The sequence below is a fragment of the Phyllopteryx taeniolatus genome, chromosome 12 (genome assembly GCF_024500385.1).
Source record: "Phyllopteryx taeniolatus isolate TA_2022b chromosome 12, UOR_Ptae_1.2, whole genome shotgun sequence".
Lineage (NCBI taxonomy): Eukaryota > Metazoa > Chordata > Actinopteri > Syngnathiformes > Syngnathidae > Phyllopteryx > Phyllopteryx taeniolatus.
Window position 1 is genome coordinate 20,994,877 of NC_084513.1, and position 14,887 is coordinate 21,009,763.

The following is a 14,887-nucleotide window of genomic DNA, read 5'->3' on the forward strand; positions in this document are numbered from 1 at the left end:
GACAAACCAGAAAAATAGAAGTTACAGTTTATTATCATCATCAAGCTTTAGAAAACGTTCACAGCTTCAGGTCTTCAGGCACAAGCCAGATTTATAAAACTTGGCCCGTTCTAAAATGAGGCTCATTTGCTTTCACGAACACATCAACGAGGGCAGAAGCAACTTGTAAAGCAAATTTGACACTTCTCAAACATTCAGTCCCGGAAATTTGACACTAATTTGTTTTGTATAATTGATTTTTTTTTTCCCCTCCCCACCAACATAGCCGTAGCATCTCTGAATGATGGGCATCTTATGTCAGTCCTCTATAAATGCAATACAAATTTGGGCTACAAAGTTAAAAATGTAACATTGTTCAGATCTAACTTATCTCCAAAGGGATATCTTACTTCTTAAACACAAAAGAAAAAAATGTAGAGGTAACATACTGAATAGAGTGACAATCAAAAGTTAACCTCTTAAGTGCTTTCTTTTCGAAGACCGAAAAGGTCAACAGTTAGAAGTTACTAAGAATTCACTAAATGTAAACAATACAAGAGGTAAACTTTTTACTTCCATTAAACAAGTATTTTTAAATGAAATGGAAAAAAAATGACATACTTTGATGACAAGGATTTGGCACTTTTTTTTTTTTTTTTTTTTTTTTTTTGCAAGAGACAAAAAAAGGATGACTGCTTTTTTTTTCTTTTTTACAGCATTTTTTTCTGCTTTTTTAGGAATATCAGATATGATCACATATACTGTACTAAGGGTTGAAAAGGACATTCATACATTGGACAAGCCTTATATCTTTACATGTACATGATTGAGAATCAATTTACACAATGCAGTGGAACCTCCAAAGCCTGATGCCCCAAAAGTGGTACCATTTGGAGTTGAACCCAAAATATGCCTCAAAAGGTCAAACAACATGGAGCTAACCCATCATCGCGTGAGACTTTAGCTCAGTGAGCATCTAAAGAATTAAAACTCCACGTGTTTGTGATGCCACCAATGAAGGGGACCAGTAATGGCAAAGAGAAAAGGTGTAATGATAACCATAGAATACAACAGCAAATTCAAATATTGCAGCATAGAAAACTGGCTTGCCGCAGTACAATATCAGCAAATACATTTTACCAAGCAAATGCTGAATACACTTATTATACATCGCTACCATAATAGTGGTGACTTGACTTATGAGTGACCTGACTTGCGAGTTTTTCAAGATACAAGCAGTCGCTCGGTTGATTATTATAATTTGTTTTGCAAGCAAAAATTCAAGATTTCAGTGCTTGATGGTGGCAGCCCACAACTCAACAACCAGCAGTGTGACAGATGGTGACCAATTCTTAAATAATAAAGGCTAAAGCTTTTATTGCCACTACCAGTTGAATTCAACTGTCAAACTACAGATAAAACAAAAAGAATTCCAAGTTGTTTATTTAGAACAATCACAGAACTTTGCTAGCTTAATGCCACCATACAATGCAAAAGGCCATAGACCGGCTAACAAATAGCATCGATAGTCGCTGCGTTATGACCCTTAAAAGCATGTATATTTGAATGTGTGGTAACATACTTAGACAATTTTTTACATTCAGACAATATAACAATACTCACAGGCATACGTTCTTTATCCTCTGCGAAAAACACCTAATATTACTGCAGTTTACCGAGTCAGTTGTGAAAGTCTCTGTATTATACTGCCCCCTGTGGCCAAGGCGGACACACCAGAACGAGCACAATGTGGGGCTGGAACGGATTAATGGCATTCCCATTCATTTCAATGGGGTAATATGCTTTGAGATACAAGTTTTTTTTTTAGTTACAAGCGTGGTTACGCAACAAAATAAACTCATAAATCAAGGCACTACTGTAAGTCCAGCAATACACCACTCGGTGAAAATATTGCTCCGCAGCTTCCTGATCCCTCTCCATTCAAATGTCAGTCATCTTTAATGAGTTTTACTTTATTTGTAATGGCTTCTCTTTATACTTGCATGACAGTTAATGTTAAAATGTTACTTAAAACATTGCTCGTACAAAAAAAAATAATTCCATTATTTCCCACGAAAAAAAAAATTATTCGGAAAAACTATGAAGTCAACCAGCGTCACAGAGCGAATTGTGTTCCACTTTGGAGGTTCCACTGGACTCCAAGACAGAATACTACCAAGAAAAGAGCTTCTCAACAGTTCTCTGCCCTTTAGTTGCCTTAGTCTTTAAAAGACAAGAAAATGCTGCATGTATACAAAGTGATTTTGAATACAATCATGGCTTTTGCATCGCTCTCTTGGCTCGTGCCGTATAAGAAACCGCAATTTTGTGTTGATATGGTTAACCAAGAACAAGCTGCGATTTCTGTGCTTACAGAACCCAATAAGAACAGTTCAAATGTAGAAAAAAAAGTGAAAAAGCGGGTATATAGATGTTCACGTGATCTTTAGGGTGCTACCGTAGGTTTGCTGCACAACCACCTGCACGTTGTCCAAGATGAAGTCAAAGGCCATACTCCACACGGACTCGAGCGACTGCTGCATGATCCTGCATGCACAAGATGGACATGGTATTTGTTTTCTGTGCTGAATAGGAGCAATAATTATACATGAATCAAACTTGCCTCTTCATGTATTTTATGATCAGATCCAGTTTCTCCAGATCCTTGTCCTCGATTAGATCAGTGCAATATTTCACCACCTGCAGAATGTCCTCTTCCATGGGGTCTGATAAAGTTACAATACATTCATTTAATTAATCACAATTACCAACGTGTTCGACTTAAAGTGGATCCTTAAGTCCAAAATCTGAAGGTAAAATAAGTCACACAAAACTATTTCCATTATGCATCTGTATACCAGTCATGGTGGTCACCCATTCCCGCAACAGCGTTTTAATATCCGGTAGCTCAGAGGCTCCTGCCAACGCTGGAGAGGGGCGAAGGATGCATTTTGGCAAAAGCTCCGGCATGTCCTGCTTTGAGGAGGAGGTGGACGGATCATTTTCAGCCTGTGCAAGCAAAAGGAAGTACAGGTTATACTATAAATGTTCTATTTTCGCCCAAATCATTGCAAATCTACCTTTAAGACGTTCTTAGGCTCCTTCAGTTTAGTAAAAGGCGGTGCGATTTTGGCAGGGCTGTTCATCGGGCGGTACTTCTTTTGAGGCGATGGGCCCTTTTTGGCGGGGCTTACTGCGTTCTTCCTCTTGTATCGCCGCTTTAGTCGTCCGACACCTACAGACTGCTTCAGCTGCAAAAGCGCGTTCTTCTGCTCCACTGCAGGGAAATCAGAATGAGCAAATGAGAGTGGGGGAAAAACAACACTGCACTGCAAACAGAAGCTGAACACTTCAAAGTCTTACACATTTTTGTCTGAGGTTGGTTATTTGCAGCACGGTTGTAGGCAGACTTGAGTTCCTCCTGGAGCTCTTTGGGAAGAGCGGCAAAAACATCTGGGTCAACCTGCAGTCACACATCAGAGATGAAATATTCCACTTTATTTTGAAATACATGTCATCTATCGGTAGGGAATGTGATTTGAGTTGGTGGATTACGTCAGAGTAATGTTCTATTGAAGAGTAAGGAATGTCCCACTCTGAGCTTACTTGGTCAGACCCCAAAGCCTTCAAATATGGACAACGTCGTCATAAGGGTCACGTGTGCCGGATCATAAGGGGAGAATACTTTCAATATGCGCAAGTAGAGCTATGCAACAACCTTCTATTTTGTTGATATTTGTGTTTTATTGTATTCATCTTTTATTCATTTAATTCTTCCTAAAGTATGTATATTGTAAATAACTGGAGAAAAGATCGGGCAAAATTGCCATTAATTTCATGTCATTTTTAGGCTTTACGTGATCAGGATTTTCCGGGGTGATCGCCGATCAGCGAGTAAAAAAAAAAAACGATCACCGATCCAATCACAAGATAGAGCAATGCGTCTATTTACATGACTTGGTCATTTATTGTATATACGTGTGTACTGTATACTGTATGCATCCATCCATTTTCTGTACAGCTTATCCTCACAAAGGTTGCGGGCGTGCTGGAGCCCGTCCGTCCGTCCGTCCCAAATTATTCTCGAGCATTTTAGACAAAAGTAAAAACACCAATGACCGTCAAGGATTGGCCACTGACATAAGTTTAGGTCAAATCGACATTACAACTGACAGAAATAATGGGTGCTAACTTACCACAATTAAATTACTTTATTGCAATTAAATTACTTTAATAAATACTGTTAATGCCATGCTTACTCTAACTTTCTCACTGTCCCAGCTATATGGACGGGTGTTTGAGTCCGTTTGACTACACTCCCTACGCTGCGTTGCTTGAACGCGGCGTGCTCCTCGTGTACATTCAAATTTGTTGTGTTGGAGCATTTCGATGACGTTCCCCACGACGGACGTTCCCCAGTTGCGCACAGACTGCAAACAACTTACGTGTTGTTTGTCTGAGACACCGCAAAAATAGTCCCACACCGACGATGTGTTTTTTTCACCGACAAGATTGAAAAAACTTTATTGGCCGTCAGATAGTTACAGTACTGCGCAACAAGACACGTGACAAGGCTAAAGATAAACTAGCTTTTGGATTCATACGCGACGAAGACGCGGAGTTAAATGATTGATGACGTCATTGATCGGATCGGCGACTTATGACATGAAAGCCGGTCAGCATAAAATGCTAATTATCGGCCGATACCGGTAACACTGATCAGATCGGCGTAAAGTCTAGTAATTTTAAGTAATGTATCACAATATATATTGTTATTGGGATTACTTGTATAGGGATAGAATATTTTGTCCATATCGCACAGAATCATGTAGGAACATCTTTTGTATTATCATATCATACAATGATATATATATATATAAGATAACCAAATCAATGATATCATATAAACGATATAAATTTCATTCAGTCACCCAATGAGATTTGATGAGGAATCAAATCAATAAGCAGTAACGATAATGGAATCGCAATGGCTAAATTCTTATTACTTCCCAGCCATAATAAAGAATCATACCGACTATTTGTCATCAGTGCGATTAACTGCATATAAACCTAAGCGGTTGGTGCCCCACCATTTTTTTTCCCACTGATCAGCTAATAATGTTCATTTACCTGGGAATAGTTAGGCAGCTCCAAAACAATTCCTGGACTGTCTGGCTGGTTTGAAATCTGCAAAACTAGTGCTCCAGGTGGTGCAGGTTGTTTGTTCAGTGGAGGAGGAGGAGGACAAGGCGGGGAGACTGGCCGTGACTTGGGACTCGAAGACTGTGGACTGGCAGGACGGTGGTGGTTTGTCTGCCTGCCTTCTCTGCAAGTCCACGACTGCTCCACTTGTAATCTCAGTTCTGCAGGCAGGGCTTCCAACACGGACCGATCCACCTAGGATAACATAAAAGCAGTGCGTATGTAGGCAAAAAAAAAAAAAAAAAAACACAGTCACACAGTCAAATGGAGTGCTTACCTGTGAAGGTGAGGGGATTTCGATACTGAAGTCAAGAATTGTTCTGGGGGTTTTGGGCATTTGTCTGCATGCTTCATGTTCTTTGCTCGTTCCTGGAACCGACACATTGGGAGACTGAGGTTCCTCAATGGACCCAGGCGATATAGCTCGGATTCGGGGCGTCTTTTCTTGATGCTTGTTGTTGTCCCCAGCGTCTGTGAGGCAGATATTACACATTTTCAAGTTCAAAACGTCAACAGTTTGTTTTTTCGTGAACAGCGTAAATCCCGCCTGGCGGGCAGCACAACTCTGTGCCAGAGGCGGGTTAAGCCAGTGTTGGTAATTTTGTAGATGTGGGAGAGTCGATAGCCGACTTAAGTCACCACCAATCAAAGCGGCTCTTCTCATTCTCTTTAAGTGTGGCACGCTCACAGTCTCGCGCTGAGACATGGCACCATTCTCTGTGCGCAAGAGTATAGTGCGTTATTGCAGCGATCCGTGCATGAGTATTCCTGCGGCTCTTGGCCAATGTGACAACAGACAATGTGAGCGGGTACCCTTATTGAATACAAAATGAGCTGGTGATAACCGCTGGCGATTTAAATATGCCCGCACAGCTCGGTACCCGTCTGCCTGTGCCTTGATCAAAGTCACTAAAAAAAAAAAAATTGCATTAGAGCAGCGGTCTATCTTGCGCGAGGACTTGGTGGTCTGAGCAAGAGTTTAGATCGACTATCTGCCACCAAATTGTCACTCCGCCAGGCGCATCTCTAAGGAACCAGATCGCCAATCTGGAGCTGTCCACAAAATTGGCAAACACGAGCAGAAAGCCTTGCGCTTGAACGAAAATCAGGATGAGCCAGCATTTGCGCCCCATCGCATAAGTGTGTTCTATAAAACTTAGAGCCCTTTATATCAACTGAAGTACAAAGACATCAACCTTTGCTGTCGGACGTCTGGCCGAGCAACATCTCTTTGATGGAGCGTGTCCGAAGGCCGTTGGCGTTGTTGTGAGCGGAGTGACTTCCCTCCAGAAGCTGGACCTGGATGCCAAGGCCTCGGAGCTCCTGTACTGGCAACTTCATAGCGTGGAACATCTTGATGACTGTCGCTGCAATCAACTGGCCACTGTCAGTGGACTGTGCAAGCATCACTGTCCTAAACCAAGGACAAGATGGAAAAGAGGAGCTCAATACATGAACACGTAATGCAAAGTCATTTTAAATACGGTCGCTATATGACAAAACACACTATGTAGGAAACTCCCTCGTACTTAGCAAAGTTGTCACATATGCCGTGTCCGCCGTATTTCGCCGTCTCCTGGGGGGCGCCATCCTTGCGGACCATGACCTTGAGCGTCACTCTGCGACCTTGCAGCCCGGCTTCTTGTAGACGTCGCTGCACCTCCATGGATAGGTTGGACAGAAAAGATTCAGCCTCATCAACCTGAAATGATTGTTTATATAAAAAGAAAGTATTGTCATGGCAATTTTCTGACACTTTTAGTTGTAAATAGTTGATTTTATAAATAAAAAACTCTTTATTAGTAGTACTCACAGTCACCATCAACCACATTCCCCCCCAACCATGGGATGTCCACCCATTTGATATTTATTTTCCCCCACAACCACACTTCCCATGCTGCCCACCTCCACCATGACAAAAAAGAAGTGTTGAACTAGCATTGCAGGCTGTGTGAGATGCAAATAAAAATCCAAAACATGCCTCCATTGAATGCACTGCTTTATGACACAGAATATCAAGTGAGCATTAGTGTATTATCTTTGAAAAGGCAGAATTTTGGGATTGGATCTCATTGTGCACCGTTACCAAGTAAAGTGTTCAGTGAGTGTCAGTCTTACCTTTTGAAAGCGTATGTTGTAGTTCATCTCCGCAGACACGGACTTCCTCTCTTTCTCGTAGCGGACGGGTCGGTCATCGAGACCCCTGCAGAAGCGGAACAGCGTTTGCCCTGAGCGTGGTCCAAACTTCTTCTGCAGCCGAGTCAGAGACACCTGTCGTAGGTCTCCACATGACTTGACCCCAATAGCTGCCAGCTTTCGGCCCATGACAGGCCCCACGCCTGGAAAGAAAAAAGGCAAATACAGAACTTTGTGAAAACTGGGAGTGTACGCCATAATCTCAACCAGCAGGAGGCGCTGTATCTACCTGGTAAACTGGTCACTGGCAGGTCCCTGATAAAATCGTCCACGTCCTCTGACTTTAAAAAGTACTGGCCATCTGGCTTGGCCTTGCGCGTGGAAAGTCGAGCCAATAAGATGTTGGACCCTAACATATTTCGGAGTAAGATTGAATTCTTAAATGCTTGATTCAATGGATGTATTTTACAACAGACTGCAAACTCACCCATGCCAATTGAAGCACAGCATCCAGTCTTTTCCTTGATGTCTGCTCTGATGGCTTTGGCCAGATCCTCTGGGTCCACACCCAACTCGGCTATGAGAGCCGAGGCGTCCAGCAGTACTTCGTCACAGCTCAGAGCCTCGATGTCATGAGTGTAACTGCAAAGGACACAACAAGAAGTGTCCATTACGTCATTTGTCGTCTAACTCACACTTGAGTGCAGGAGTCACACACAGAGACTTCGGGGCTAACTTTAAGTGTCTTTAGCTATCCTGTCTGTGTTTACTTGGTGATGCCACCACAACAGAGCGATGGCAAATAGGACTCCTCCGGATCGCGTATGTGCACCCCCGCATATATTCTTTATCCTCTGTGAAAAACAACTAACATTACTGCAACTCATTGAGGAGACCGTCTCCATGCGTATTTCTATGTCTGTATTATACTGCCCTCAGTTGGCCGGGGCATGCACACCAGAAGGAGCTGCACAATCAGTTAAGCAAATGAAACTCGCAGCTCAAGGCACCACTGTAGTTTTCAAAGGAGAGTCTGAATAGAGCACGTCCTCTTACCTAGCCAACGTCTCGTACATGGTGAGGGCCACTTCTTTGTAGGCGTCAAAGTCGTACGGAACAGACTGCAGAGTGGGACACAGCTGTTTGGCTTTACCAAAAAACATCCCGTTCTTCACACCTGCCTGCCTGTGTGTGTGTAAACGCCGACGCATCGGTAAGTCAGTCAGTCAGTCAGTCAGTGAGTGAATGTTGTTCAGAAACCCAGTGATGTAATATTGCGTGCCTCACCTTGCAGCATAGCTACAGGATGCAATCTCCGCCATGGAAAGAGCAGCATCCTGGTCTACTCCATTAGGATGAACTTCTGCACGCTCTTGTGGAGCAGCATCATGTAAATACGCAAACTCTTTGCCTGTGAGGCAAAACAATGTCCATATTTTATAACACAAGGAGTGTACCTTGAATGGGACACTCAAACATGTTCACCTTTAAACCCATTCTCACCAGGTGGAGCCAGAGCATGTTTCCTCTGGTAGTACTGCTGCTCCAGCTGTGGGTTGGCCCCTGGTCTTAAAGGCACACGCACGTGTCCACGGTTACTAGTCACTGCTACAGGCTTATCTGTGAGGAAAAACAAAACGGAAATTCGAATATTCTGCTAACTTCATTTACCAGAGTATAATTCCAATTACACTACAGTTATTGCCTATTCTCATCCACCGCCACATTATTTTCATACTCTTGTACGGATGTATAATGACTTTGTCGCCTTGCTGGCCGGACAATTCACTGCACTAGGTGGCAGCAAAGGGGTGCGTCAAAAGTCCTCTGTAACTTGGCCGACTGGAAGACGAGATGCCAAACAACACATGAGTGGGCATTAGTCGATTGCAAGCTTTGAAGGTTAATGCGGAGTTTGAAAGTTGACTAACCCCTACTTCATCACGGTAACATTTGAGGATGCACAGCTAGAAATGACAAAAATAAACACACGATGTCATGCCTTAGGTCTGGATGCTGCACTATTATGCTCCACAGCCGGTATTGTACGGTGGAAAAACGGCATTATATGTAAAAGGAAGAATCTTTAAGACATCTCTTGTATTAGTCTTCATTAGATTGTGCACGTGTTCCTAATGTTGTGGCCTCTAGTGTATTGAGACACAAGCCTCACCTACCTTTGAGTTCAGGTCGATGTCGGATCCCAACAGACACAAAGAAACAATCCATGTCCACGTGGAGGATGCAAGATTTAACGGCAAAGGATGCCGGCGTATCTGACAAATGAAAAAGAACTAAATCAGGGGAGCTTTTCGACAGTATCAAATGTAACAAGCCTTTGTCGCTTTTCTTACCTTGGCTTTCAAAAGCACCCTGCGCCACTAATTTCCGAAGTCGCTCTTTGCCCGGTAGGGAGGCAACACCCGTCGCCTTTCGCTTATTGTGCAGTTCATTGACGTACTCGGAGAAGCCGGTCCTCCACGTGGAGATCTGGTGTAAACGCGAGTGAGCATAGTACTCCGAGATCAGGGCGCCCGTCTGCGCCGAAAGCCGTGCCGCAGATTCGGAGGGCGCCGCGCTGGGATGAGGTCGGACTGTTGAGTTGCTTTCCGAGGCCGGGTGAGATGAAAAGGCATTGTGGTGACTTCCGTTCAGACGCACGGGGACATGTGGACGGGACGGCGGGGAATGAGGAATTTTGTCGGGATTCGAGTCGACTTGAAGGGATGTTTGTTGTGGCGAATTAAGTGCATCTTTTGAATATGAATCCTCAAGACAAACAGGCAGCAGGTCAGACTGCTTTGGAGGACTGTTGGGGAACTCGTACGGATCCAGTTTGTTCGGAGAAGTGTCTTTTCTTTCAGAGCTCGCGATTCTGCATTCACTCAGGTCCTTGGGAACACAAACTTTGTCTAGAACAAGGTCCTTTGACTTTAAGGCACCATTAAAAAGATGAGCGTGTCCATTGGCGAGGGGGGAGGGGGCTTTGATGCACTCTGGTATCAAGGCTGCTGCTGAGGTCTGCACTGATCCATTCCTGAAAGAACATTGAAACAATTTGAATAAGAAGGAGATGAAGAACATACAACAGTACACTCGGGGAAAATGTAATTGCCACTACGCTAAAGCCACAAAGAATGAGCTGAAGTTTGACATTGACAAAAGAATTGTGATACCCGGTCATCACACGAGCGACAAGTAAAAATAGACGAAGAAAATAAGTTGCTCCTGTCCAAATGTGAAAATGGAAGTTGGTCCACAACCAAACTCATCCTAGTATGCCTTTGTCCTAAAACTCCAATTGAATGAGAAAACAATGTTGTCTTGCAAAGACATACTTACACTCTTATTTCCACTTCTTTGTGTCTCCTCTGGTGCGTACTGCAGGAGGTTTGAGGTTCAGGTTGGTCTGCTCTCTGTGACTGGAGGGCGTAAGGTGATAAAAGTCCCGACTGTGGGTGCTTTAAGGGGCTTGATTTAAATAGCGGGTTGTGGGAATTGGAACTGCTGCAGTGTCTTGGCTGGACACTAAAGTGGCTGTGCTCAGGGTCTGGGTGAGGGGATGCTGAGGGGGTTCTATGATGTGGGTGGGATGAGGGGGTCTTCTGAAGGGAGCCTTGTAGTTTGTGAGCGGGGTAACTTGAGTTCGAGGTCTCCTGGTTGGGAATGCTGTGAAGACTGTCACTGGGTCCGGCGGTCTCTGAGGTCTGACGCGGCTTCATAGCCGGAAAAAGTGGCGCTTTGTATTTCGCGTACAGTTGGTAGTGCAAGTAAGGGAGGAGACGCCCTGCTTTAATGCTGTTTTGAAGGGGAACAAAATGACAACATTAATATTCTGATGATGTGAGCACTATACAGCTACATCGCAATTAGAATATGGTAGAAAAGTATTCATTATATGGGTTAATTACAATTACTGCCGAATTTCTACATTAAAAATCATTTTCATTGTTTCTTGATTGCTGGTTACATAATATTCTATTTTCTAGAAACGGTGGATTTGGGGTTTTCGCCTGCTGTCAGCTATAATCATCCAAATTATATTTCTCTTAGTATGTGTGTAGTGCATCTCTATAATATGAGTTTCACTCTTTGACTTGACCTACCTAACTAAAATGAGCTTTTGACACTATTCTAATTCCTTGTGAGGTTCGTGTGGATGAACTCGCCTGTCAGTGATCCAGCCGGGCTTGATGACCTTTTCTCCTTTTAGCTCCTGTATTTTGCAGTTTGGCAAATTGTGGGCAATGATGTGGGTGGTCTTGGAGCGGGAATAGTAGACGTGGAACTGCCCGCCGTGCAGCATCATCAGCCTGCGGAGCTCATCCGCACTCGGTTCTGCCCACAACAAGACGACATGAGCCGTTAGCCATCTTTTAAAGCACGCGCCCTCGTTTGGGTCGCGGGTAACTGGAGCTTATCACAGGTGACATTGGGTAAGCACGGGGTACACCCGGGACTCGTCGTCAAACAATTGCACTACCACGGTCCGGTTTTACATCAAGATATATTTTGGCGCACTGTCGTAGCTGCTCTACACCAAGACAGAGACGCCACGTGCTATCGCCGGCCCCTGTGCGCACTGTCGTGTTGCGGTCGCATGTACTGTGACAACAATCTGAACATGTCACCTGTGTAGCCGTTCACATAGATGGCCACCCCAGTGAAAATGCTGGAAGAGCCATCCTTCTGTTTCTCCCTGGGAGCGTCGCTTTTGAACTGCTCCTCCAACTTTGACACCTTGGCAGCCATGTAGCCGCCCTGCCAACAACAATGGGAAGGAGTCAGAATACAAGGCGAATCCACGGTGTGACATAATACATAATATTAAACAGAGCGAACACTTTGTTTCTCAAAATTCTGACACCCCAAAAATCTCGTGAGACCGCAATTCAGTTAACATCTTAAAGATTAACCGCGTTAAATATTTGTGGTTTTTGAGGGATTTTTGTGACAGACCATGACAGGAACATTGCACACACTGTCCTTCTCAGTCCTAGCTGCTCAGTATAACACGGCTAAAGCAACAGTAAGTCTCCATCTATAGTAGATTGTTGACCGAAAAGTCAAAAATCAGTTAATTGTTGATGATATAATTAATCTTTTCCACAAAAGAGTCTTTTTACACTTGCACAACCTTAAAAAGCATGATGCATAATGTCCATTGGCCTTCAGCAAGCCTTCCTTCTCTCATCCCAAAGAGTGCATGTTTTCATTGAATTTTTTTCCGTCTTATAAAACATTTTAATCAAATAATAGTGTTGCAATGTGCGCACCCTCTCAGCCCAACCATTGTCTCCACTGGCATTGGCTCTCTTCTTGGTCCACACATCTCGACTCATACTGAGCTACCTGAAAACACAGAGAGACACGTCAAAACTGGACAGTACGGAGAAGACGGTAGGAAACCTGACTTTACTGCAAACGAACAGTGACTTGACAATTTTTTTACTGGGAAATGTAGGAAATGAAAATAACACAGTGATAATACAAGCAACCTGTAGGACCTGTCGTCCAGGGGTCCTCGGTTTTTTAACTGTACACAGAACATTCCGAGTTTACAGAAATCACACTCTGTTATCGCTGTACATACTGTTTCCATTTGCACTGTTTCAGATGTATGGCCTAGTAGATTTTTTTAATACTGCAATTATGCAATTTCAAGGTTACAAACAGCACACCATGAATTTGTTGCACAGCTGCATAATACTACGTCGTCACGTGGCATAAGAAGGCACGTTCAGTTACCGCTGTACTTACCGGTTTCCATTTGATATTCATGGCCTAGAAGTGTTTAATGCTCATATTTACTGTAATAATGACATTTCGAGTTCACAATTGGTTTGCGCAGTGGTGTAAAGATAATTGAGGACAGATTCTCTTTTGCAATGCCGACAGAGTAAACAGTTTAATTGCTGTTTTATCATTTTAATGTTTTGTTTTTTATGGTTTAGATAAACACACACACACACACACACACACAAATATTTACTGTACTTCTGACTTTTTGAGGCTACAAATATAAACGGCGTACGGGGTATAGAATATATAATATTTGTAACCTAAAAGTGCTTTTCATACAAATATTTACATATAGCTCAAGTACTGCGTTTGCATAGTTAAGCGATAGACTAAAAAGCTGGTTCCGACTTACGAATTGGGAGAAGTTAGTTATAAACCGAGGACACTCTTTATGCATGTTGTTTCGCAGTGTAAAATCTTTCGCAATATTAAAACTGTCGTACATTCATGGTGTGCCAGTGTCGGGGGCATGTGCGGGCACGTCCGCAGCTAACGTCAACTTGAACCAAAAGCAAAGCCTGGCGTGCACTTTGCTAGCTAACGTTAGCCTAGCCACAGCGGGCACATCGCGGCGAAATATCACAAGCAAGCGGGCACAGCACGTGACCGCCAGCAAACGAGCAGCCGACTGCTGACAACACGGCGCGCTGTACACAAACGCGGCCATGTGTCGCGTACCTATTGTGCTGTCAAAATGAGCTGCGTCGCGTTGGGAGCCACACGTATTAACAAGCAGACTTGCCTCCGCATAGGAAGCTGTCCTCAAGCTCAGGCGTCAAACCTACGGAGAATCTACTCGACACTTTCCGCCTTTTGTTGTCAACAACCTTACTTAATCATGGTGACACCGCGGGGACTTGAACGTGTTCGACATGCCGTCAGCTCTCCATTTCTCCATTCCTACCGCTTCTCCGTTGATTCCTTTTGCTTTCCATTCTATCGCTCCGTGTGACTGCAAAAGCGTATACAAAGAAAGATTCCGATGTTCTTTCAAAATAAAACATCAGGCGACGCAACAAGCCCTAATGTGTTTTATTGTCGGGCATCCTTTTGACAACAACCGGAAGTTGTTGTTTTCACGTGTCGTTCTCGCCTTACTTGATCTATCTCGTCGCCCAGTCACTTGAATTAACTCTTGACACATTCCCGCCTAAACAAACAAAGGCGGAAGTGCCATCGTGGCGAGGAATGTCACTTTCGAAAAGTAACTGTCCTAACACTAAATTGTTGACATCCACCGTGTCTTTTAAAAAGTCAAGGGGGTGGCTTTTGTTGTTAATGCTCTCTCTTTCGTTTTGCAGAGACACCGTCGATGGGACCGTCTGGGATTTTCTTTTTTGAAAATCATTGTTGTCCTCAAACGAACCCACTCGCGTCGCAGAGACACGTTTAATGTGATACCTACACATCATCATGGAACAAACAGTACGTACTGTACATATTTCAGCCGTCCATAGACATGCGGGTAAAAGGAGAATTATCTGCAGTGCACGTGCGAGCAGACTCGGGATTAGGACGCTTTGACCTATATGGCACGTGAGCGCCCTCATTGGCTGCTCGCTGTTGCCATGGCAGCAGACATGGGATGCTGAAGTTTCATAGTAATAATACTCACTTGAGATTTGTGTTTAGCAGTATTGTTTTATTTTATTTGTATTTTTTTTTTTTTAGTAGTAGTGTGGAACTGTAGTGCATCACACGCTGATGTGTTGCTATTTTGGTCAATTTATCACCAGTCAACCGTGTGGAGTTGATTGTTGATTCATAA

General features: G+C 43.6%; 2 protein-coding genes across 11 annotated transcripts in view; one reads left to right on the forward strand and one right to left on the reverse strand.

Moving 5' to 3' along the window:
* Positions 1-15: 15 nt before the first annotated feature.
* rev1 (REV1 DNA directed polymerase) lies at positions 16-14,572 on the reverse strand. 8 transcript variants are annotated; one of them, XM_061793304.1, is made up of 22 exons: positions 14,553-14,572; positions 12,594-12,669; positions 11,949-12,078; positions 11,487-11,655; positions 10,660-11,115; positions 9,672-10,354; positions 9,495-9,593; positions 8,821-8,937; positions 8,605-8,728; positions 8,374-8,502; positions 7,805-7,959; positions 7,607-7,726; positions 7,300-7,520; positions 6,711-6,883; positions 6,378-6,595; positions 5,459-5,652; positions 5,110-5,376; positions 3,343-3,442; positions 3,060-3,256; positions 2,838-2,988; positions 2,603-2,705; positions 16-2,526 (listed from the first exon to the last, which is right to left on the reverse strand). In XM_061793304.1, the coding sequence occupies exons 2-22, from the start codon at positions 12,657-12,659 to the stop codon at positions 2,415-2,417; spliced, it is 3,984 nt and encodes a 1,327-aa protein (XP_061649288.1). In that variant the 5' UTR covers positions 12,660-12,669; positions 14,553-14,572; the 3' UTR covers positions 16-2,414. The 8 variants fall into 8 exon arrangements, with proteins under 8 accessions (XP_061649288.1, XP_061649286.1, XP_061649282.1 ...); XM_061793302.1 differs by lacking the exon at positions 14,553-14,572 and adding an exon at positions 14,024-14,194; XM_061793298.1 differs by lacking the exon at positions 14,553-14,572 and adding an exon at positions 13,952-14,194.
* The window catches only part of arhgef7a (Rho guanine nucleotide exchange factor (GEF) 7a), a 44,307-nt gene continuing 43,631 nt past the window's right edge, over positions 14,212-14,887 (forward strand). For all 3 annotated transcript variants that reach the window (XM_061793329.1, XM_061793331.1, XM_061793328.1), the window contains exons 1-2: positions 14,212-14,323; positions 14,421-14,544. The gene's annotated coding sequence lies outside the window, so the exon portion shown is untranslated. The remainder of the gene's footprint in view (positions 14,324-14,420; positions 14,545-14,887) is intronic.